Source organism: Silurus meridionalis, chromosome 24, assembly GCF_014805685.1.
Source record: "Silurus meridionalis isolate SWU-2019-XX chromosome 24, ASM1480568v1, whole genome shotgun sequence".
Classification (NCBI taxonomy): Eukaryota; Metazoa; Chordata; class Actinopteri; order Siluriformes; family Siluridae; genus Silurus; species Silurus meridionalis.
Genome location: NC_060907.1, coordinates 1278449 through 1300196, shown reverse-complemented (window position 1 = coordinate 1300196; position 21748 = coordinate 1278449). Strand labels below are relative to the sequence as shown.

The 21748-nt window shown below is 42.4% G+C and overlaps 2 protein-coding genes across 2 annotated transcripts in view; one reads left to right on the top strand and one right to left on the bottom strand.

Annotated features, from left to right (window-relative positions):
• The window catches only part of dnm2b (dynamin 2b), a 20647-nt gene extending 11895 nt beyond the window's left edge, over positions 1 to 8752 (top strand). The window contains 11 exon segments of the mRNA XM_046837442.1: positions 857 to 995; positions 3123 to 3209; positions 4191 to 4261; positions 4371 to 4419; positions 4536 to 4646; positions 4809 to 4918; positions 5138 to 5249; positions 5384 to 5548; positions 5773 to 5999; positions 6129 to 6377; positions 7073 to 8752. Coding sequence (XP_046693398.1) covers positions 857 to 995; positions 3123 to 3209; positions 4191 to 4261; positions 4371 to 4419; positions 4536 to 4646; positions 4809 to 4918; positions 5138 to 5249; positions 5384 to 5548; positions 5773 to 5999; positions 6129 to 6377; positions 7073 to 7139 — 1387 coding nt within the window. The 3' untranslated portion in view covers positions 7140 to 8752.
• Positions 8753 to 8760: 8 nt separating this feature from the next.
• trip10b (thyroid hormone receptor interactor 10b) lies at positions 8761 to 17705 on the bottom strand. The gene is made up of 15 exons (XM_046837447.1): positions 17516 to 17705; positions 16166 to 16281; positions 14567 to 14620; positions 14327 to 14474; positions 13677 to 13739; positions 13051 to 13155; positions 12725 to 12853; positions 11894 to 12040; positions 11603 to 11761; positions 10489 to 10515; positions 10275 to 10384; positions 10013 to 10145; positions 9809 to 9861; positions 9522 to 9664; positions 8761 to 9432 (listed from the first exon to the last, which is right to left on the bottom strand). The coding sequence occupies exons 1-15, from the start codon at positions 17537 to 17539 to the stop codon at positions 9290 to 9292; spliced, it is 1554 nt and encodes a 517-aa protein (XP_046693403.1). The 5' UTR covers positions 17540 to 17705; the 3' UTR covers positions 8761 to 9289.
• Positions 17706 to 21748: the final 4043 nt, after the last annotated feature.

The following is a 21748-nucleotide window of genomic DNA, read 5'->3' as shown; positions in this document are numbered from 1 at the left end:
AGGTCTTATTTGAAATCTACAGAAGGATTGGCAGATGGAAGAGTTTCAATATGTGGATTGAGGGATGAAGTAAAGAGATGAAGTACACATTCGGTGGAATGGTGGAAGAATGAGAGAATAACGGATAGATGATTAAAGGATAGATGGATTTATTCGATTGTTGAAGGAATGAGCTAATGATGGATAGACTCAATGAAAAGGTAGGATGGATGGATCGCTTCTAGAGAAGAATGATTATAGTGTAAGAATGGGATGGATGAAGGGATGAGATGAAGTAAAGACTACATGATGGATTAAATAAAATAAAAGGTTGGATTGTGGATGGATGGATGGATGGATGAAATAAAGAGATGAAAATGAAATTAGAAGAATGGGGTGGATTAAATTAGTTATAACGGATCATTTGGTAGACCGGGTTAGACGAATGGAGTGATGTAAGAAATAGATGGATAAACTAGAGAACTGCATTGTGTATTAAATGATGGATGGATTGCTTTCGGATGAATAATATGGATAAATAAAAGAGACTCAATAATGTTATTTGGATTTTTTTGGATGGAGGGATTGGATTGATCAGTAGACTCGGGTGTGTTAATTGGATAAACACTGAATAAATAAATGTCCTGATGTAAATGAGATTTGCAGAAACCAGAAGCTCCTCTGATTTGAGGCTGTGTGTAGGGTGAAAACTAAACCTTTTCCTCTCTCTTTATTTCCTTTTCTTTTCTTCTTCGTCCCTCTTTTACCCTGCATTTACCCTGTGTTATCTATTCACTCTCTTGTACCTGGCCACCTTTCCCTTCCAATACCTGGTTATAAAATTCACAATTCCCCCACATTTCCCATGATCCTTCAGGACAGGCTTGTTCACCCCAGACCTGGCTTTTGAGGCCATAGTGAAAAAGCAGATCGTTAAGCTGAAGACGCCGTGTCTCAAATGTGTGGACTTGGTCGTGACTGAACTCTCCGCCCTCGCCCACAAGTGCACGGAGAAGGTAAAGGGTGTGATACACTGGGACGGGGGAGGGGAATGAAAGATGGATTTAGAAATAAAGAGTGGTGGGTAGGTTGGATGATGGGCAGATAAATAGATGATGTGTTTGCCCAGCACTAATGGATAGATGGCTTTGGATGGATTAGATGATGTGGTGTAGCAGTTCTATGGCTGGATGAATAAGATATAAGGGTGGATTAATAAAATGAAAGTTAGAAGAACAGCTGGATAGAGATGCATTAGCCTGAGGGTGGATGGGTTTGATATAGATGAATTGATAAATGGGTGGATTAGACAGATGTAGTGGTTGAATAATTGTATGTATGGTTTGACAGATAGATTGAATGGAGGAACTGACAGAGAAGTTTGGATGGCTGGATGGGTTGGACTGATGCAGGAGTTGGGACATGCACATGGGTAGACTGATGATGTGGTTGGGCAGGTGGATGAGGTAGACGGATGTTGGGGTTGGGCAGGTGGATGGGGTAGATGAATGTTGGGGTTGGGCAGGTGGATGAGGTGACGGATGTTGTGGTTGGGCAGGTGGATGAGGTACGGATGTTGGGGTTGGGCAGGTGGATGAGGTATACAGATGTTGGGGTTGGGCAGGTGGATGGGGTAGCGGATGTTGTGGTTGGGCAGGTGGATGAGGTGAGCGGATGTTGGGGTTGGGCAGGTGGATGAGGTGAGCGGATGTTGTGGTTGGGCAGGTGGATGAGGTGACGGATGTTGGGGTTGGGCAGGTGGATGAGGTAGATGGATGTTGGGGTTGGGCAGGTGGATGAGGTAGATGGATGTTGGGGTTGGGCAGGTGGATGGGGTAGATGGATGTTGGGGTTGGGCAGGTGGATGGGGTAGACGGATGTTGGGGTTGGGCAGGTGGATGAGGTATACAGATGTTGGGGTTGGGCAGGTGGATGGGGTAGACGGATGTTGGGGTTGGGCAGGTGGATGAGGTGAGCGGATGTTGGGGTTGGGCAGGTGGATGAGGTATACAGATGTTGGGGTTGGGCAGGTGGATGGGGTAGATGGATGTTGGGGTTGGGCAGGTGGATGGGGTAGATGGATGTTGGGGTTGGGCAGGTGGATGGGGTGACGGATGTTGGGGTTGGGCAGGTGGATGAGGTGAGCGGATGTTGTGGTTGGGCAGGTGGATGAGGTACATGGATGTTGGGGTTGGGCAGGTGGATGAGGTAGATGGATGTTGGGGTTGGGCAGGTGGATGGGGTAGATGGATGTTGGGGTTGGGCAGGTGGATGGGGTAGATGAATGTTGGGGTTGGGCAGGTGGATGAGGTATGGATGTTGGGGTTGGGCAGGTGGATGAGGTAGATGGATGTTGGGGTTGGGCAGGTGGATGGGGTAGGCGGATGTTGGGGTTGGGCAGGTGGATGGGGTGGACGGATGTTTGGGTTGGGCAGGTGGATGAGGTAGACGGATGTTGGGGTTGGGCAGGTGGATGGGTTGGACGGATGTTGGGGTTGGGCAGGTGGATGGGGTAGATGGAAGTTGGGGTTGGGCAGGGGTTGGGTTTATAGCCAAACATTTGGCTATAAATGTGTAAATATTACTGTTGTAAGCTGTAAAGATGTAAAATGTTTCCCGCTTGTGTTCACACCTTCCATGCAGTCGTACTCACAGTGATGCTCCGCCCTAAAACCCCTAAATCTCACTTCCTGCCTTTGGAGAATCCAATCAGATGATTTCATCTTCGCCCAATCCAGCACTCGTGCTGTTAATGATCATCCTTTCAGATTATACTCAGTAACTTTACCCACAATCCCTTTTCCCAGCCTTCACTAAGAAAAACAAATTAAAATCCGACTTTGACATGAAGCAGGATTTCCTTCCTTCTTTTTCCTGACTCACACTGTTAGAGCTGCACATGGACCTCGCTTCATTAACACCAGATCTCTAATAAATCCAGGTTCTGGAGCTGCACAGTTTCATCCTCTGCTCTAATCGTCGCTGTGGCTTTTTAAAAAACAATATAACAACATTCACTGCTCATTTCTGCTAACGCTCCTGTGTGATTTTGTTCCGATGCTGCGCTAGCACTGGGCTAACTGAAGATTGATGATATCAGATTGATGTGGATGTATGTGTTGATGCACTGGTGTGTTTATTAGCTGAGTTCTTATCCTCGGCTGAGGGAGGAGACCGAGCGGATCGTCACCACCTTCATTCGAGAGAGGGACAGCAAGACTAAAGACCAGGTGTGTGATCGTCTAGACAAAGGTCATTTACTACGACAGAGCAGTCAAAGTGCAGCGAACCGAAATGTGCCATAATCATTAAACTGCTGAGTAAGGGATTTAGCTGAACCCGGTTACCCTAAATTTCCCAATCCATCCGAGAAGGTTCCTCAAAATAGCTGTTGTGAAATCATCATGTAGGATATTCTGTAGCCTCTGATTCTGAACATCAGCAAAAGATTTGATAATAATATACATAAATAAATCAAAACTCGAAAACTGAAAGCAATGAGCTCAATGAGTGGTGAAGAATGTTCTCCAATCTGGAAAGTTCTTCAGCTTCCTGCAAAGGCTGGGATGAACACAGCTCTACTCTCAATGGTTTGTGAGATTTGAGTGTCTGAACCTTGTAGGGGAATGTCCTACTTTCTTAGTGACCAATTTACTCATTAACTAAATATCTTTTTCATATTTGAGCTTTGGATTTCATGAGGCTCATTCGGAAAGTGGTAGCTCAGGGGGTTCGCACTCCAAAACATATTGGATATTCTGAGCAGAAGGATGCGAAGCTGCCACTGCTGGGCCCTTGATGTGAAATAGTACCAAAAATGAAAGAACAGTATTGAATCTGGAAAATAAAGATGAATAAATTAAGACATATAGTTGTTATAATGAATTAATAAATAATAATGTACGTGCTCACCATGCAGTGCAGATTGACGTATAAAAACAAACAGCACGTGGCGTCAGTGATTCGCCTCTAGAGGCCGCTCTCGTAATGACAGCGGACCAGAAACCGGAAAAACTATCCATTTGGATTTTTGCTGATAGTTCCAGAATAAGAGCATCTGCGTAAATGTACTTAATTTTAAGATTTTTAAGACTTAAGATTTTATTTAGCTATAATGGTGGTAAAGTCAGGTAGTGATGAGTGTGTGTGTGTGTGTGTGTGTGTGTGTGTGTGTGTGTGTGTGTGTGTGTGTGTGTGTGTGTGTGTGGTAGGTGATGCTGCTGATTGACATCGAGCTCTCCTACATCAACACTAATCATGAGGACTTCATTGGTTTTGCGAAGTGAGTGAACTTTTGACCCTAAAACTATTAGTGTTGTTCACCCTGGCTCTGATGGTGGAGAATGGTTATGATGATGATGATGATGATGTCATTTCCCTTTGTTGCCTAGCGCCCAGCAGAGTTCCGCTGTGACGAAGAAGAGAGCCGTTCCCAACCAGGTGCTGCTGCTGCCTCCACACACTGCATTAGTTCTTCTATTTAGCGTATTTATTTCTTGGCTGTGTGATAGGGCGTGACTTTCCGCTCATTAACATAACTCCGCCCCTTGCTGCAGGTGGTCAGAAAGGGTTGGCTCACCATCAACATCAGCATTATGAAGGGCGGGTCCAGGGACTACTGGTTCGTCCTGACCACAGAGTCACTGTCCTGGTACAAGGACGAGGAGGTGTGTGTGTGTGTGTGTGTGTGTGTGTGTGTGTGTGTGTGTGTGTGTGTGTGTGTGAGAGAGAGAGAGACTATCATGTCACTTTTAAAATGCCAATACATTTCATTGTGTGTGTGTGTGTGTGTGTGTGTGTGTGTGTGTGTGTGTGTGTGTGTGTTGCAGGAGAAAGAGAAGAAGTACATGCTTCCTCTGGATAACCTGAAGATCAGAGATGTGGAGAAGGGATTCATGTCTACCAAACATACCTTTGCTATTTTTAACATTGAGCAGAGGTGTGTGTGTGTGTGTGTGTGTGTGTGTGTGTGTGTGTGTGTGCGTGTGTGTGTGTGTGTGGGGGCGGTTAGCTAACAGTAAGCAGAGGTTTTATGTGATTACATATTTGCAATTGCCTTTCACCTGAAGAAAGTGTGTGTGTGCGTGTGTGTGTGTGTGTGTGTGTGTGTGTGTGTGTGTGTGTGTGTGTGTGTGTGTGTGTGTGTGTATGCATGCAGGAACGTGTATAAAGACCTGCGTCAGATCGAGCTGGCATGCGATGCTCAGGAGGATGTGGACAGCTGGAAGGCCTCATTCTTGCGAGCAGGAGTGTATCCTGAGAAAGACCAGGTGTGTGTGTGTGTGTGTGTGTGTGTGTGTGTGTGTGTGTGTGTGTGTGTGTGTGTGTGTGTGTGTGTGTGTGTGTGTGTGTGTGTGTGTGTTGCCGATAGACAGTTTTATCAAGATCATATCTCTGCCTCCAGGTGGAGAATGGTGAGGGAGCTCCAGCAGACACCTTCTCCATGGACCCTCAGTTGGAGAGGCAGGTGGAGACGATCCGGAACTTGGTGGATTCATACATTGGCATCGTCAACAAGAGCATCCGGGATCTCATGCCCAAAACCATCATGCACCTCATGATCAACAGCGTGAGTTTCACACACACTCACAGAGTCTTTATTACTCCATCAAAAGAGTATGGAAATAGTGACGTATAAACGCAGGAGCTTAGGAGCAAAACATAGGATCAGGAAAACATTGAAAAAACAGAACTTTGAGAACATGAAATCAAGTCAGAAGATAATGGAAAAATAGAATAGTATAACGGTGTAAACATGGTGTCACCCCCCTCCCCCTCTTCCCCCTCCACCAGGCCAAGGAGTTCATCCACTCTGAGCTGCTGGCGTTCCTGTACTCGAGTGCAGATCAGAGTGTGCTGATGGAGGAGGGAGTAGATCAGGCTCAGCACAGAGAAGAGGTGTTGAGGATGTACCACGCCCTTAAAGAGGCCCTCGGCATCATCAGTGACATCAGCACCACCACCATCTCCACCCCTCTGCCCCCACCTGTGGATGACACATGGATCAGTACAGATCCCAGGTACACACACACACACACACACACACACACACACACACACACACACACACACACACACACACGTCCATCCATCCATCCATCCATCTACACATACATCCATACCCATGCTCCTCTCTCGTTCTCTCTCAGTCCTCATCCTCACTTGAAGCCTCCAAGCTCCGCCCCTCCACCTGGCCGTCCTCCTGCAGTGAGAGGCCCCACCCCTGGTCCTCCCCCAGGCTCCGCCCCTCCACCACTGGTCCCACCGATTCCATCTCGTCCAGGTCCACCACCTGTGAATGCTTATGGAGGAGTTTTGGAACCAAGCACCGCCCCTCCACCACAGATCCCCTCTCGACCTGCCCGAGTGCCTCCTTCTATACCACCTGGAATCCCCAGGTACACACTCTCTCACGCTCTCGCTCTCTCTCTCTCTCTCTCTCTCTCTCTCTCTCTCTCTCTCACGCCTCTCTCTCTCTCGCCTCTCTCTCTCTCTCTCTCTCTCTCTCTCTCTCTCTCTCTCTCTCTCTCTCTCTCTCTCTCTCTCTCTCTCTCCTCTCTCTCTCTCTCTCTCTCTCTGTCTCTCTCGCTCTCTCTCGCTCTCTCTCTCTCTCTCTCTCTCTCTCGCCTCTCTCTCTCTCTCTCTCTCGCTCTCTCTCTCTCTCTCTCTCTCTCTCTCTCTCTCTCTCTCTCTTTCTCTCTCTCTCTCTCTCTCTCTCTCTCTCTCTCTTCTCTCTCTCTCTCTCTCTCTCTCTCTCTCTCTCTCTCTGTCTCTCTCTCTCTCTCTCTCTCTCTCTTCTCTCTCTCTCTCTCTCTCTCTCTCTTTCTCTCTCTCTCTCTCTCTTTCTCTCTCTCTTCTCTCTCTCTCTGTCTCTCTCTCTGTCTCTCTCTCTCTCTCTCTCTCTCTCTCTCTCTGTCTCTCTCTCTCTTTCTCTCTGTCTCTCTCTCTCTCTCTCTCTCTCTCTCTCTCTCTCTCTCTCTCTCTCTCTCTCTCTCTCTCTCTCTCTCTCTCTCTCTCTCTCTCTCTCTCACACACTATAGTATACACTACTGCAGCTCTAATGGAAATATTTAATACTGTTTCTTTCTTGCAGAAGACCTCCAGCTGCTCCAAACAGACCCACCATCATCCGCCCGTTTGAGTCGTCTCTGCTCGACTAAACCTGCCACGTGTACGTGTGCTCACGTGTTGCTCCAATGCTAAAAAACGAAATCATTGGCGGATGTTCCGGCGTTATAACAGCAAACGTTCTCATTCTATCATTATTATATACGATCTATTCACAAGGAATAACACACACACACACACACACACACACACACACACACACACACACACACACACACCTGCATGCTAGCTACGTGGCGCTAATTCTGTTTCAGGAATTCTACATAGAGAATTGACTAATATGTTCACATACTGAGTTAATAGTCGTATTTACAGATACCGCGGAGAGGAAGAGAAGAATTCCAGACGGAAATCATCTCAGTGTTCGGCGCTTCTGGGTGAAATGTCACTTTACATCAACATGTTTACGTGTTTTTCTAACGTTAGCCTGGTGCTAGTTTTCATCTATTATAGTTTAAAGAGCTAATAACCTGTCGTTAGCTGTTTGCTAATCTAATACCATGCTAATCTCTAACTTTGCTAACGCTAATTAGGGACCTAAACTGGAAGAGTTCATGAACAGTGCCTTACGTGAAACACTCAGACACTCCTTTTGTACAGATTTCCGTACGCTTTTACACTTTGAACTCGGGTTTCGTTTCTGCAAAACAAAAAAAAGCCAGAAAAAGCCTCAGAGACGAAAACTGACTCGTTTACGGCTCTAAAACCACAGTCTTCAGCGAGTCTTCAGCTAATCAAATGCAGCTTTAAATATGATGGGCGGGGCCAGTGAGAGAGGAAAAGGGGGCGGGGCTACACGTGTGAAAAACTTCAAAGAGCTTAAAACATTTTCAAATTGCGCTAAAATCGCCAAAATAGCTACGTTTATCACAACAAGAGCCAAACGTGCACGTAACCTCGCTGTCTAGTGCTAATTATATACACTCTGGCCAAAAGTATTGGGACACCTGCCTTTTTCACCCATACGCGTACATACAATTATATAAAACGTCTTGAGATGCATGAAATTCTGCCTTCACTTGAACTAGGAGAACCTCGTTCATCCCAGGCCTCCTCACCTTCTCACCTACCTGACTTTAGTAAAGTCTCCACAGACATCTCGTGGAACATCTACCCAGAGTGGAGATTATTATAACAGTAAATGGGGAACAAAGTACAGAATCTTATGCTCAGGTGTCCACAAACTTTTGGTCGTACAGTGTAGTCATATTGGTGGTTTTTTGCGATGTTGTTGCGTCGGTCCATTTAATTGCTGTGCTTTTTTCTCTTTCTTTCCTAAATGTGGGATTTTGGAACAGCGATGGTGTTTGGAGGCTTGAAATAGTTTAGAACTTTAATTATAACTTTTTTGCCGCCACTTTATTACACAAGGTTCAGTCGTTTATATCTGATTGAATTTCTTTTGCTATTTTCTTGTCAATGCATTTTTTTCTTCAGCCTCATTATTTTACAAACCTTTTATATATATATATATATATTATTCGCCTTTTTTTTTATTGAATATTTTGTATTTTGACCATCGGTGCCTTGTCCTGACGTTATCTAAGTGCCTGCTTTATGTTGATGTTGCTCAGTAATGCAGATAAATGCAATGAAAAGAAAAAAAAACGAGACAAAGGGAAAATAAATAAATAAATAAATCTCATTAACGTCTTTCTTGAAGATTTTTTTTATTTTCTAGCTGCACATTAGTTACAGCGTAAATGATCGTAGAAGAGGGTTAACATTATTTAGGTATTTATTTATTAATTAATTATTAAAGATATTTCATGTTATAGTATATTCCGTTTGAACAGACTACAGTCCTCTTAGCAATTTAAAACTGGTAGCTCTAGCGACATGTACGAGGTGGTATGAAAAAGGTTGAAGACTAACGGTATAACTGGTGCTGTTCTGACCCACGTGTGTTCCCACGTCTGCGATTCCGTCACAGAGATCTGGCGCAAATCGCTGAAGATGCTGGGACACGCTCCAGAAGAACACTAGGGGGCGCTGTATTATTGTGTAAGAGGACCATTTTCAAGATGATCGTGTGGAAACATAGATAAATAAAGTATTTTCTTGTAAACTTTATGATACCACCTGATGTGTGTGTGTGTATATCAGTGTGAGGGAGAAGTGTGTGTGTGTGTGTGTGTGTGTGTGTGTGTGTGTGTGTGTGTGTGTGTGTGTGTGTGTCGGATCATTTGATCTGGATATAGGTCGCAGGGACGTATCCTATATTTCCGTTTGCCTTCTTGACACGCACCCATCCGTCCCCCATGTCCTCCTCCAACACGCTGAGATGCTCCCCAGCCTTCATGCTCACTTCCCCCGACTTCACACCTGTGTTCAGCGAGACGAGACACAGGAGATGATAAAGGAGATGCAGAACTCCAGTTTATTTGGTGATTAAAACGTCGATTTCGTTTTACCGTTAAAGTCGTAGAGGGCGAGACAGTGCTCAATCGCCACATCTTCATCAAAGTCTTCATCATAGCTGCTGGGGAACTGGAACTGACTTTCCGCCTGTTTAGGGGGATGCAGCAACTGCGGACTTGTAGAGACATAATATGGGCTACACACACACACACACACACACACACAAAAAAACATGTGAGACACAGAGACAAGGAGAAGTTTTGCTGATCATACAATTCATAAAGGAGATGCATTATTGCACTCGTATTCTTTTAATATATACACACACACACACACACACCTGTTCTGGTTGTTGTTGTTTGTAGAGACACCTCCAGCCTCACAAAGCCAAGCCTGCACAAAAACAGTGTTGCTGTTCAAACAAACCGTCGCCCCCTGCTGGACACCATTATACTCTACACTTCAGAATTAAATACAGCTGTGTGTGTGTGTGTGTGTGTGTGTGTGTGTGTGTGTGTGTGTGTGTGTGTGTGTGTGTTTCTACCTGGTATCTGGACAGATCCCCCCTCAGCCGGTGGATGTTCTGTGTGGTTTCGTTGATCTGAGGTTCCAGGCTGGCCGGATCTCCAAGCTGATTGTTCTGCTCATACACACGCCTCATCTTATTTAGAGCCTCGCTGTACACATCATCATCATCATCACCATTATCAACATTACCAATATCATCATCATCATCATCATCATCACTGATGCTCACATTGTGTGTGTGTGTGTGTGTGTGTGTGTGTGTGTGTGTAAAATTCTACCTCTGGTCTGTCTCTTTCTGCAGCTCCTTACTGACTTCATCAATTTTCTCCTGAAGACGTTTTTTTCTCTGGTCTAAGGGCAAGTGGGTGAAATCCTCTAATTGATGGGGCTACACACACACACACACACACACACACACACACACGTGTATAGCGTTTATTCTTACACTCCCTATATTACCTCCTGTATTATCCTCAGTAGCAGTATTATTACCGTGTTTCGGTCGACAGCGCCCCCTTGCTGTAAAGGAAACAGAGCATCATAATCACTGAGTTTACACACATTTCAACATCACAACCATTTTCATATATCAAAATAATATCAAATACAAATATTATAATGTTTAGAGATTTAAAATCCAACATTATGCAGTGCAGGGTTTCCACCTGCCAGCGTTCACATTCACTCATGTTTAATAGAGTTGGTGCTCTACAGAAGATCTTCCACTCCAACCCATAGAAAGAATTTCTGCTTTTAAAATCCTCAACAAATGTTCTATATAAATTGTACAATTTTGTCTGTCCCATACGGATTGGACGTCTGTTTGGTTTATGTGAACTTTCTAATGATCTGGTGATCTCTCAATAGGTGCATGTGCAGGTCCTTTAAAAGTTACATGTAGAATGAATGCATTTATTTGTTAAATCAAACCGATGCATCTTGTGTCATTGTCCAATTATAATACTACAATAATTTCACATTTTATTAGCTTCACCTTGGAGTTAATAAAATGGCCAGTGGAGCAGATCGTACACCGTTATCATGGCCACAGATTCTGGATTTTAATTTAATGCATGTATATTGCTCTTGGTGTTCATACAAACTAAATATTAATAAATTCACCATTAATAAGACAAATCCCATTAGGTCAATTGTAATCTAATCGCTTGTGTATGGGATTTTTTCATGCTTATCCACATTATCACTCATAAGTACAACCTTAATTTAATTACATTTTATAAAGCAGTAAAAAGGTTATATGAATACGTTTATTGCATATAAAGCAGTTGGTTATAATTGTTTATCCCTGATGAGCGACACAATAATTCAAATTAAATATTCAGGTCATTTATTAGTACCTATGTGTACAGTATTACTACTTAAATTTCAGGCACCAAGATCAAGTCGTAGAACTTTAGTTACAGTAATATTGCTCATGTTATAGAAGCTAAAAGTCATTTTTATGTAAATAATTGTGCAGTGTTTATGTTGAAGTTCAATCTGACCAACAGAAAGTGATGATGCTGCTATAGGTATATTTTAGAGGCTTGTTTAGTTACTCTGTGTGTGTGTGTGTGTGTGTGTGTGTGTGTGCATATCAATATACCTTGTTCTTTTTAAACAGCTGTTTGATGCGGACTTTTGGCGTGTGGTGTGGGTGCGTCTCCACAACTGCAGGTTTGATTCCTTGACTGTAATCTTCAAACTCCACATCAGCAGGGGGCGCAAGACCTGATTTATACTGCTCTATGACCATTTGTGAGTCCTGAAAACACACACATGCACATAGCTGTAGGTTGTTGTGGTTCTGTTGTGGTTCTGTTCTATTTGTTTATCTGTTTGTATTTTATTGTGTGTGTGTGTGTGTGTGTGTGTGTGTGTGTGTGTGTGTGTGTACCTGTTTCTCCAACGTGTTGCTGCTGTGTGTGCTGATCTTCTCCAGACACTGGCTGATTGAAGGCAGAATTTTTTTCTCCATGTCAGCCAACAAGCTGTAACTTTGTGCCAGCGTTTTGATTCTCGTCTCCTCCATCTGCTGCATCTTCTAAAGGACAAAGAAAAGGTGGGTGGAGTCAGAACTCTAAGGGTGTGTCCTTGTTTGTTTTTGTGTCCTCGCTATTTCTAGCACTAAAAAGCGATACGTAACACTGCATCGTAGCATCCGTATTCATCACCAAAACCCGCCTACTGTAACAGGACGAAGATATCTGACCGACATCACAGAACAACCAGGTTTTTTACCTCCTTCTGTCCTCTGTCACACTTTCAGAACCTTTAAAGATGAGATTCAGTACCGAGTGTGTGCATCTGAGGATCATGAAGTTTGTCATCAGAAAAGTGCACAAAATATCGTCCCCTTAAGGCACCATACAAACATAACCATATGCAAAGTTTTTGTACTTTGATTTGAATTAAATTTGTGTGTTTGAAAAGAATCGCACAAGTAACGGCTCTTGAAAGTGGGCGTGGCTAACACCGCAACAAAATTGCAAATAATTTAGTTTCATTAAAAAAAAAAAAAAAAAGGAACGATAGATACTCCACCCACTAATAATGGTTACTATGGCAACTAGTAGTCAAAATATCTACTTGCAGGCAATAAAGTCACCCTAGAGTTTTGGGTTGTCATGAATCTGAAAATAAACATAGTGTGTATGTGAGTGTGTATGTGTGTGTGTGTGTGTGTGTGTGTGTGTGTGTGTGTGTGTATGTGTGTGTGTGTACTCACATTGAGTATTGTAGGAATCTCTGTGTGATAAACTCGGTCCTGCTCCTTGTTGTATTTCTGCAGTTGCACAGCGTATTCATTCTTATACTCATCAGAGGCATCCAGACGCTGACGAGCGTTGATCCGGACCTGACACACACACACACACACACACACACACACACACACACACACACACACACACACACACATATTAGTAAATGGTAAAATCTCTTGACCAATGTATAGTCAAGTGTGTTTGTGTGTGTGTGTGTGTGTGTGTCTGTGTGTGTGTGTGTGTGTGTGTGTGTGTGTGTGTGTGTGTGTGTGGGTGTATGGGTGTATACCTTATCTACATCTGCTTTGGTGGAGGTGGGGTCTTGTTCTGTCTTTTCTGCTAGCTGATTGACTTTCTCCGCTTCTTTCCACTCCTTTTCAAAGCGCTTCTTACTCTACACACACACACACACACACACACACACACACACACACACACACACACACACCTATAAATAAATACACACATACAGACACCTATAAAGAGATACAACCCCAATTTAAAAAAAAGTTGTTGCATGGCCATGTTTCCCTCTGTGTAGCATCTGTTGTCCGTACACACTTGGGAACTGAGGAGAGCAGTTGCTGAAGTTTTGGGAGAAGAATGTTGTTCCATATGTGTCTGAATCTGTGCTCATTCCACAGGCACTAATGCACCACCATATCACCAGAGATGTGGCTTTTTAAACTGAGAGTTGATAACAAGCTAAATGGTCCCACTCCTCTTTAGTCCAGAGGACATGGTGTCCATGGTGTCCAAAAAGAATTTAAAATTTGGATTTGTCTGAACACAGAACAGTTTTCCACTTTGCCTCAGTACATTTAAATGAGCTTTGCCTCAGAGAGGATGTCTTCTTCTTTGCAACACACACACACACACACACACACACACACACACACACACACACACACTTACGCTCTCGAGCTGTTTGTGGCAGGTCTCCAGGTTCTGGTGGATTTTCTTCACATCATTCAGATACTGATACAGAGAGGAAACATTCACCTGTCAATCATGCATGTTTCTATAGCAACAGTTTACTGACTAACACACAAACAGTAGGTACACAAACAACTGTCTCTGCCTTATCTCTTCCTTTTTTTTCTGTTTTTTTCTCTTTCATTCCTCGGCTCAGTTTTTGCTAGCTCCCTCACAGTCTTCCTTTTCTTTCTTTCTTTCTTTCTTTCTTTCTTTCTTTCTTTCTTTCTTTCTTTCTTTCTTTACATCTGTCTCTTTTACCTGTCTTCATCACTCCATATTCCTCTCTCTTTTCCATTTGTCCTTGGTTGTTTTTCCCTCATTTTTCTTTTTCTTTTCAACCTCTAAATTTTTCTTTCTTTCTTTCTTTCTTTCTTTCTTTCTTTCTTTCTTTCTTTCTTTCTTTCTTTCTTTCTTTCCTTTGTTCTTACTTTCTCTTTCTTCTTCTCATTTTTTTCTCTGTCACCATTTTCTCTTTTGCTCTTTCTCTGTAACTCCATCCGTTCTTCTTTCCCTTTCTTTCTTTTTCTTTTCTTCCCTCTCTCTCCATCCATCGCCACCACTCCCCAAATCCCCTCCATGTTCCTCACACTCTTCCTCTCCTGTTTGAGGTCCTGCATGTACTTGCTGAGCTCCACGCAGATGTTTAGGTTCATGTTCTCGGCCACATTTTCCCGGTGTGTGGCGCACTCGTTCAGCTCGGTCAGCAGTTCCTGAAACGCCTGCTGATTGGAGAACCTGGGGGCACATGACCACGAACACAGCACCTGGTTGGTTTAGAGGTGAATTATTGAGGAACAAATTCATTCATTTAAAGTGAACACACTCACTTCATCTCCTGGTCTTCTTTACTGCCTCGTCTGGAATATTTCTTATAAAGACCCCTTAACACACACACACACACACACACACACACACACACACACACACACACACACACACACACAGATTTGCGATTATTAGATTTTTCTGTAAGGTTCATGTTCCTGATGGATCTGTTAAATGTCCATGGTCACTGGGTTATTTCACAAATCATCACTAAGGTGGCCATGTTGTCCTCAAGAGAAGAGTGGAATTCTGAATAATGATCTGCTTTGAAGGAACCTACTCGCCCTGAAGAACGCTAATCCATGTGTTATACACTTAGTACTGATTCTACACTGGAGATTTAGAGAATCCTAAAAGATTCCTTTATTCCGAGGTTGAAATCTGTAGTCTGGTGATCGCTGCTTTGTTCACTGACAGCTGATTAACACAATCCTATTTTCCTCTGATGAAATCCTACCAGAAGTTTTCAAACTCTTTTCTGCAATGTGACTCCTAAAATGACCTTCAAACCAAGAACCAATCGGAGAGCCGAACCTGATGATGCGAGTAACGTGACGACTTCAAACCACCTCATGGAAAAAAGAAAACGAGTCGGGAGGACAGAACATCAGGAAGAGACACATAAAGTTATGGATGGAAAAGTAGTGTTTGTATGACGTTTTAATTACCAAGGCGTCATGAGCCAAATATACGCTTCAGATTGTTTTACAGATGATCTTCAGACCGTTACATGACCGAGTTTGATGCATAGAAACAAAAGGAACATACACGTGTCTCTCAAACACCATAAAGTCTCGGGGTTCCACACTTTTCACAGCTACAGTACAAGTGAAGAAATGATTCGATTCGAGGTCATGAAGTTTTACTCAGGATGTTAACTGGGAAGTCGGAGTTTGAAGAAAAATCCTTGAATCATGGAAAGTTGGTACTCAGCTTGAAGTGGAACTATTCTGCTGTTGTTTTTGACTTACACTAGAGTTCCTTTATTTAATGTTCGATATACAATGTGAGTCTTAATGACTTTTAAGTGAAACGTGTTAAAGCAAACACATTTCTATAATGTATGTAACTTAAATATTTGAAATGTTGGGGTTTCCTCAGAGACCGATGAGGAAAGTTTCATCCTGCATGACAATAAAAACAGGTGGTTTTCCTTATTAACTAGGAAACTCATAAACCTCTATATTTCACTATATTTCTCATAAACCTCTATAAATTTCTCCACTTTCTAACAGTCATTGTGTCTCCACACAGCTGGCAAGTATGCGAGTTACCCAGCAAACAGCATCTGCACTGTCTAAACTGGGATTGTTTTCATTAGTAACAGGTTGTTCATCACCGATTCTTCGTTTTAAACAGATCTTGTACATGACTCATGGTGTCCCAGAGAGCAATTTCTAGCGTTTTAAGGCTCTCCTGTACCACTCGGGGATACAGGTTTCTACAGAGTGATCTGTTCATCATTTTGTAATTAGATGTGTTAGAGAAACTAGATTAGAATTTTAGCGATCATTCTGTTCTAATCCTTTGTAAAACCACGCCCCTTTTTCACGATTTATAATCTGGAGACGGAGGATGCCGGTTTAGGTGAGATCACTTGCTTGAGTTGCTTGGTGTAGTTCTGCTCGATATCCACTCGCTCCCTTACGAACTTCACGTAGCGATCAATCAGATCCAGACCCAGCTGTGTGTGCTTCTCAATGGCATCAGGCTGGTCCTGAAAAACACGCCAAACACACCACACACACACACACACACACACACACACACAGTTGAATTGTCTTACAATTGCTTGTGAGGACCTTCTATTGACAAATAATCCAGATGAATATCTGAATGCAGTATGCAAGGTGGTCTCACATTCTTGTGGAGACATTTGGTCCTCATCAAGATGCAAAAACATGCCCCCCCACACACGCACACGATCTTGTCTGACAAGTCTGTTGTTTGTTTTCATTCCTCATGACATGCTACCATCGAAAAGCACACACACACACACACACACACACACACACACACACACACACACACATTTCCCAACATTCTTTGTTTGGGATCTTTCTATCTCCTCTCCTGTGAATAAAGCAGCACGTTTTCCAGGTTTGTAAAACACCAGAAGAACCTTTAGAAGAAGCACCAACACTCCACTCCACTGCTACTGCACTACACACAGTTCTGGATCCTGATCAGTCACGAGGTGGTGATTAATTCTCCATAACAGCAGCTCTGGCAGGAGTGCAGGTTTATACGTATGCGTGAACAGCTCATGCTCCGCAATGAACACTTAGAAATCAGGAGATGTTAATGCAGCATTCTAAGGAAGGAGTCGCCAGTCCTAGCAGTGAAGCTAGTAAAACACGCACACACACACACACACACACACCCATGCACTGTGTTTATATCTTATATCAGAGCAGAAGGAATTCAGATGCATAGTTAGATGTTGTGAAGCGAGTGAGTCATGTAGAGTTTTTGGAGAACTGATTCATTGTTCTACCGTGAAGATAAAAGGAGCAGTGCTGAAAAGTAAGTAAAATAGACTGAATAACAGCTATTAGTTCATAAATCCACGCAAATGGTCCAGAATTGAACTCTGGAGAACGTGTCCTCCTCCAAACGCTTGTCCCAAAGGTTTTTAGGGAGAGTCTCCGAGAATGTAAAGCTGCTCCGTGAAAATGAAAGTGTTTCAAATCAAACTTCTCGTGACGCAATTTTGTGGAAATCATACTGAGGATTATAGTAGGTTCTTACCTACTGCACGGTTCCTCTCATGTTCCTCATGCACTGCTTTAGCTTACACTGCATCATGATTACTTAGTAAATATCTGCACTATCTGAAAACCTTTATAAGACTGTTTTTTCAACACACACACACACACACACACACACACACACACACACACACAAATTATCTTCAGTAACAGTAACAGGTAGGGAGGGAGAAGACATACCCAGAGTGCCGTTCCCCAATCCATAACCTCAACTTCTCGTCCAGGAAGAAGCCCTGATCCGGATTAAAGCTTTGATCTGATACTGTGCAGCTCCAAAGGTCGACTTTATGCCTCCTGTTGTGTCCTGTGAACAAGGCGGGGCAACACTCCGTAACCTCTCATACAACAAGGAGCCTCAACTGTTAACCCATCCTCCACACACACACACACACACACACACACACACCTAAACCAGTGTCTGTATTTCCTGATCCTGGACAAACCGGCTCGGCTGTCTACCTGTATTTCTTCTTTCACTTAAACACACCACAGTTTTCCTACTTAAACACACAAAATGTCATGCACAAATGTTTTTTCTCCTAAAGTCCACTAAAGTTCAAATATCAGTTATTAGACGTATAAAGGCTCACGGTTGATGGTGTGATCATCTGCACGACTGGAGACACAAAGTGTTACACTAAGGATCCCACGTCTTCCAAGTCTGAGCAACTTCAACTAGAGATCACTGTGTATATATTGGTTGGACTTACAGTTTTAATAGGACTCGTGTGTGTGTGTGTGTGTGTGTGTGTGTGTGTTTAGGTCGGAGTTTGAAAAGGGTGCAATAACTAATTACATATCTGATTAACTCATTAACTGATGAAATATCAATCTTTTAAATGTGAAGTCTGACACCTTGTGGTGAAATTTGGCATTGCATCACAAAAACATAAAAGTTTAGAGCAGAGGCAGTGAACTCGCTGGCACCTGGTCACCCCCAGGGCATGTTCTATAAATAGGACTAGTCACCATGGGGCTCTGTCTACAAATGAATTGTGTTGCTGTTCTTAATGAATCAATAACACTTGCATTGATGTAGATTTGAAAATGACAATGTTGAATATAAAATGTAAAAAAAGTTTTGTATATACAGTAAACCCCCGATAATTCAATGGTTCTCATTTGGAACCTAACAAGTTAGATATTTTGGAAATCCGTAGCGGGACGGAAAGTTCAGGAACGTTAGGAATAACATTTTAAACTTTGTTTTCACTAACAAATTTAATACAAATCTTTAAAACACATTATTGTATTAAAGTGACGTAATGTCTAGATGAATTCACCAAGTTACCATAGGGGCTGCAGGGGTGCGTCCAAAATTCACGGATGTTTAGAACACGCGGGGGTTACATTCTAAATTTCGGGGGACCACTGTACACACACACACACACACACACACACACACACACACACACACACACACACACACACACACACATATATAGTATTTATATATAAAACTCTGACCTTGTCAAGGGTCAAAGATCCATCCCATTCATTGCAGAGACAAGCTATTGGGCTCTGATTGCGTTTTTTTTCCCCAACAAATAAGAAAAACATGAAAAACTTCTCATATGGTTGGGAGGAAAAGTTCAGTTAAAGAAAAGTATGTACAGGATGTCTACGCAATGTTGAGTAACAGAAATAAATAATGTTGCATGTTTAATTATATGTGATAAATTATTGTTAATAATTATTGTGAGTTATCAATAACATTAACATGTGATCAGACACATCAATGTCTCTTCATATATATGAATAATATTAATATTAATCCAATACCAATTCCTTATTATTAACTAATAATGATATTATTATTAAAGATGAATCGTGGCATTTTGTTACACAGGAAGTTTGCATCAAACCAGTAGCCCTTCGTATCACTCAGTACCTTTGCATTAGCTTAGTTTTGAAAATGTTGGTGACCACTGGTTTAGAGTGGTTTAGAGGTTTTTAGGAACTTTTTGGAATTTACGTTCGTGCTAAAAGTATTGAATACATACAACTTTTCCAGTAGTGAACAGAAAAACGTTCTTGGTCTCTTTGGGGTTTGCAGAACAATCCAAAAATCTTGATATTGGTGTCGTATACAGAGGATCGATTCTTAAATTATTGTGGAGTTGTACTCGTTACATGTTCTTTACAGCACGTTTTCTTCAGCGATGTTAGGAAGCTGAGGTCAGAGCAAAGTGTCAGCCATGATACAGTGCCCCTGGGGCACAGAGGGTTGAGGGCCTTGCTCAAGGGCCCCAACAGTGGCAGCTTGGTGATACTGTGGCTTGAACCTTGACCTTCCAATTAGTAACCCAGAGCCTTAACCACTCAGCTACCACCTCCCACTAGACCATATAATTAGTATTAGTTTTATCCAGTGTCTCAGAAGTGATTATATCCATGTAGATAATACTGGTATTGAACGCATTTGGTGGTGGTCTCTCTAGTACCTCTGATAAGAGACTGATCTTAGCAGTGCTCTACTCCCATTGGCTAGTAGATTTAGAGTGACAAATCAAGGTAGTGGAGATTTCAGTGAATTTTGTGGAGAGTTCTGGATGCAGTTCTCTGTACAGTTATAGTGTTTCAAGTTTGTATTGGAAAAGACTTCCGTGAAGGAACCTAATCCATTTACATGTAAAGCATTTGGCAGAAGTCCTTATCCAACTCATATTTATCTCATTCATACAAATTAGCAGGTATGTGGTTGAGGGCCTTGCTCAGGGGCCCAGGAGTGGCAGCTTGGTGCGGCTGGGACTTGAACTCACAACTTTGGATCCATAGACCATTGCATTAACCACTAAGCTCCCACACCCCCAGGAGGAGCTCCATTACGTGGTGTGTTTCGTGCTCAATGTTATTACGGCTCACTTGTGCTCATAGGAATGTTTGCTCCAAGTTTTTGAATACTTAATATTCCCAGAATTCCTGATATACACAGAGCAGATTACATGCTAATGACCCTGTTCCAGGACTGGTTTTTGGCTTGTTGTGCATTTTTGAAAGTAAAATTGACAAGAAGTAAAGAGTTCAAGACGCGTACGAGTTTCTCCTTCCCTCTGTACCACCTGGTGGAGAAGGCCGAAGTGTGGATTGGTGCATTTCTATTCAATTCAGTACACTTGTATAATATATTAAGCCATTTTTAATTTTTTATGAACTCAATTATTATCAGAAGAAGTGTATCATCTCCAGTGTTTGTGATTGTATGAAAAGGTTCACATAAACAGGGACACTGGCATAGTGAAGGACACACACAATAAGAAGCCCACACAGGGGGATGATGTAAACATGTCCAAATACAAAGGACAAATACGTCTCTTTTAGAAACTCTGAAATGTCTGAAGGACTTTTATAAAATCTTTCTAATCATCTATACATTTTTTTTACTTAAATCATAAAATATATGCCCCAGACTACTGGAAAACCTCACTTTGTGGTTCTTCCCCAAACTGATAACACAAAGTTGGAGACAAACAATTGTATCTGACATCTTCAATTGATCTAGTAGATTCAAACCTGTTCCAGAATGACAATGCTGCTGTGCACAAAGCCAGCTCCATGAAGATCTGGTTTGAAAGACGTGGAAGATCTCCTGCTATTGAGCACCAAAACTAATAGGATGAATGTGAACACTGACCGCACCCCAGACCTCCTCACCTTCTTACCCACATCACTACCTGACTTTAGTAACACCCTTGTAGCTGAATGCATCTCCAGAAAATCTAGTGGAACATCTTCCCAGAAGAGTGGAGCTCATTATAACAGCACATGGAAACTAAATGTGTGAACGGGGTGTTCAAAAAAAAGCACATGGCAATCTGATGGTCAAAAACCTTTGGCCATATAGTGCATTTTGTTTTTCCTGACAGCAAACACCATTTCTATATCCAAATGTCAGAGACCCCACCCACTTTAATATGGACAGATCTGAAAACTGTGCTTCCCACTTTAAAACGATGCAAATAAAAAGAAAAAAATCGCATTGAACAAAAAAAAAATTGGTGATTTTTAAACTATTTTACTTTGTTCTGTGACTTTTCCGTCAGAGCGTCGGAGTTGATGCTGATAGTAAACTGAAGCTGTAAAGCTGAGTGACTGGATTTAAACAGGTCACATGACTAAAAATAAATCAGGAATCTTGAATAGATCAGTCCACACTACAAACCCAACACATGGAGATGTTTTGGAATATTTACCATCCCAGTATGCGTTGTTTTAAAGGATCTGGATTAATGTGGGCGTATCCTGAAGTCTGTCCAATCAGACAAATTCCAGCCATAAAGAGATTTTACCTCATAAAAACCCCACAAACACACAGTCCAAACCGAAACCAAGTCCAAACCGCATCCCATCCAACAGGAAAAAAGCTTTGCCTTGATTCCATCCAATCAGAAATAAACTTTTAGTTGCAGAAAT

Excerpts from the sequence above, each read along its gene's own strand:
- trip10b (XM_046837447.1), bottom strand. The coding sequence starts at position 17,539 with ATGGATTGGGGAACGGCACTCTGG. Across the intron at positions 12,854-13,050 it reads CCAAAGCAGATGTAGATAAG|GTCCGGATCAACGCTCGTCA; the intron begins GTATACACCCAT and ends TGTGTGTGTCAG. Across the intron at positions 9,665-9,808 it reads AACAACAACAACCAGAACAG|CCCATATTATGTCTCTACAA; the intron begins GTGTGTGTGTGT and ends GTGTGTGTGTAG.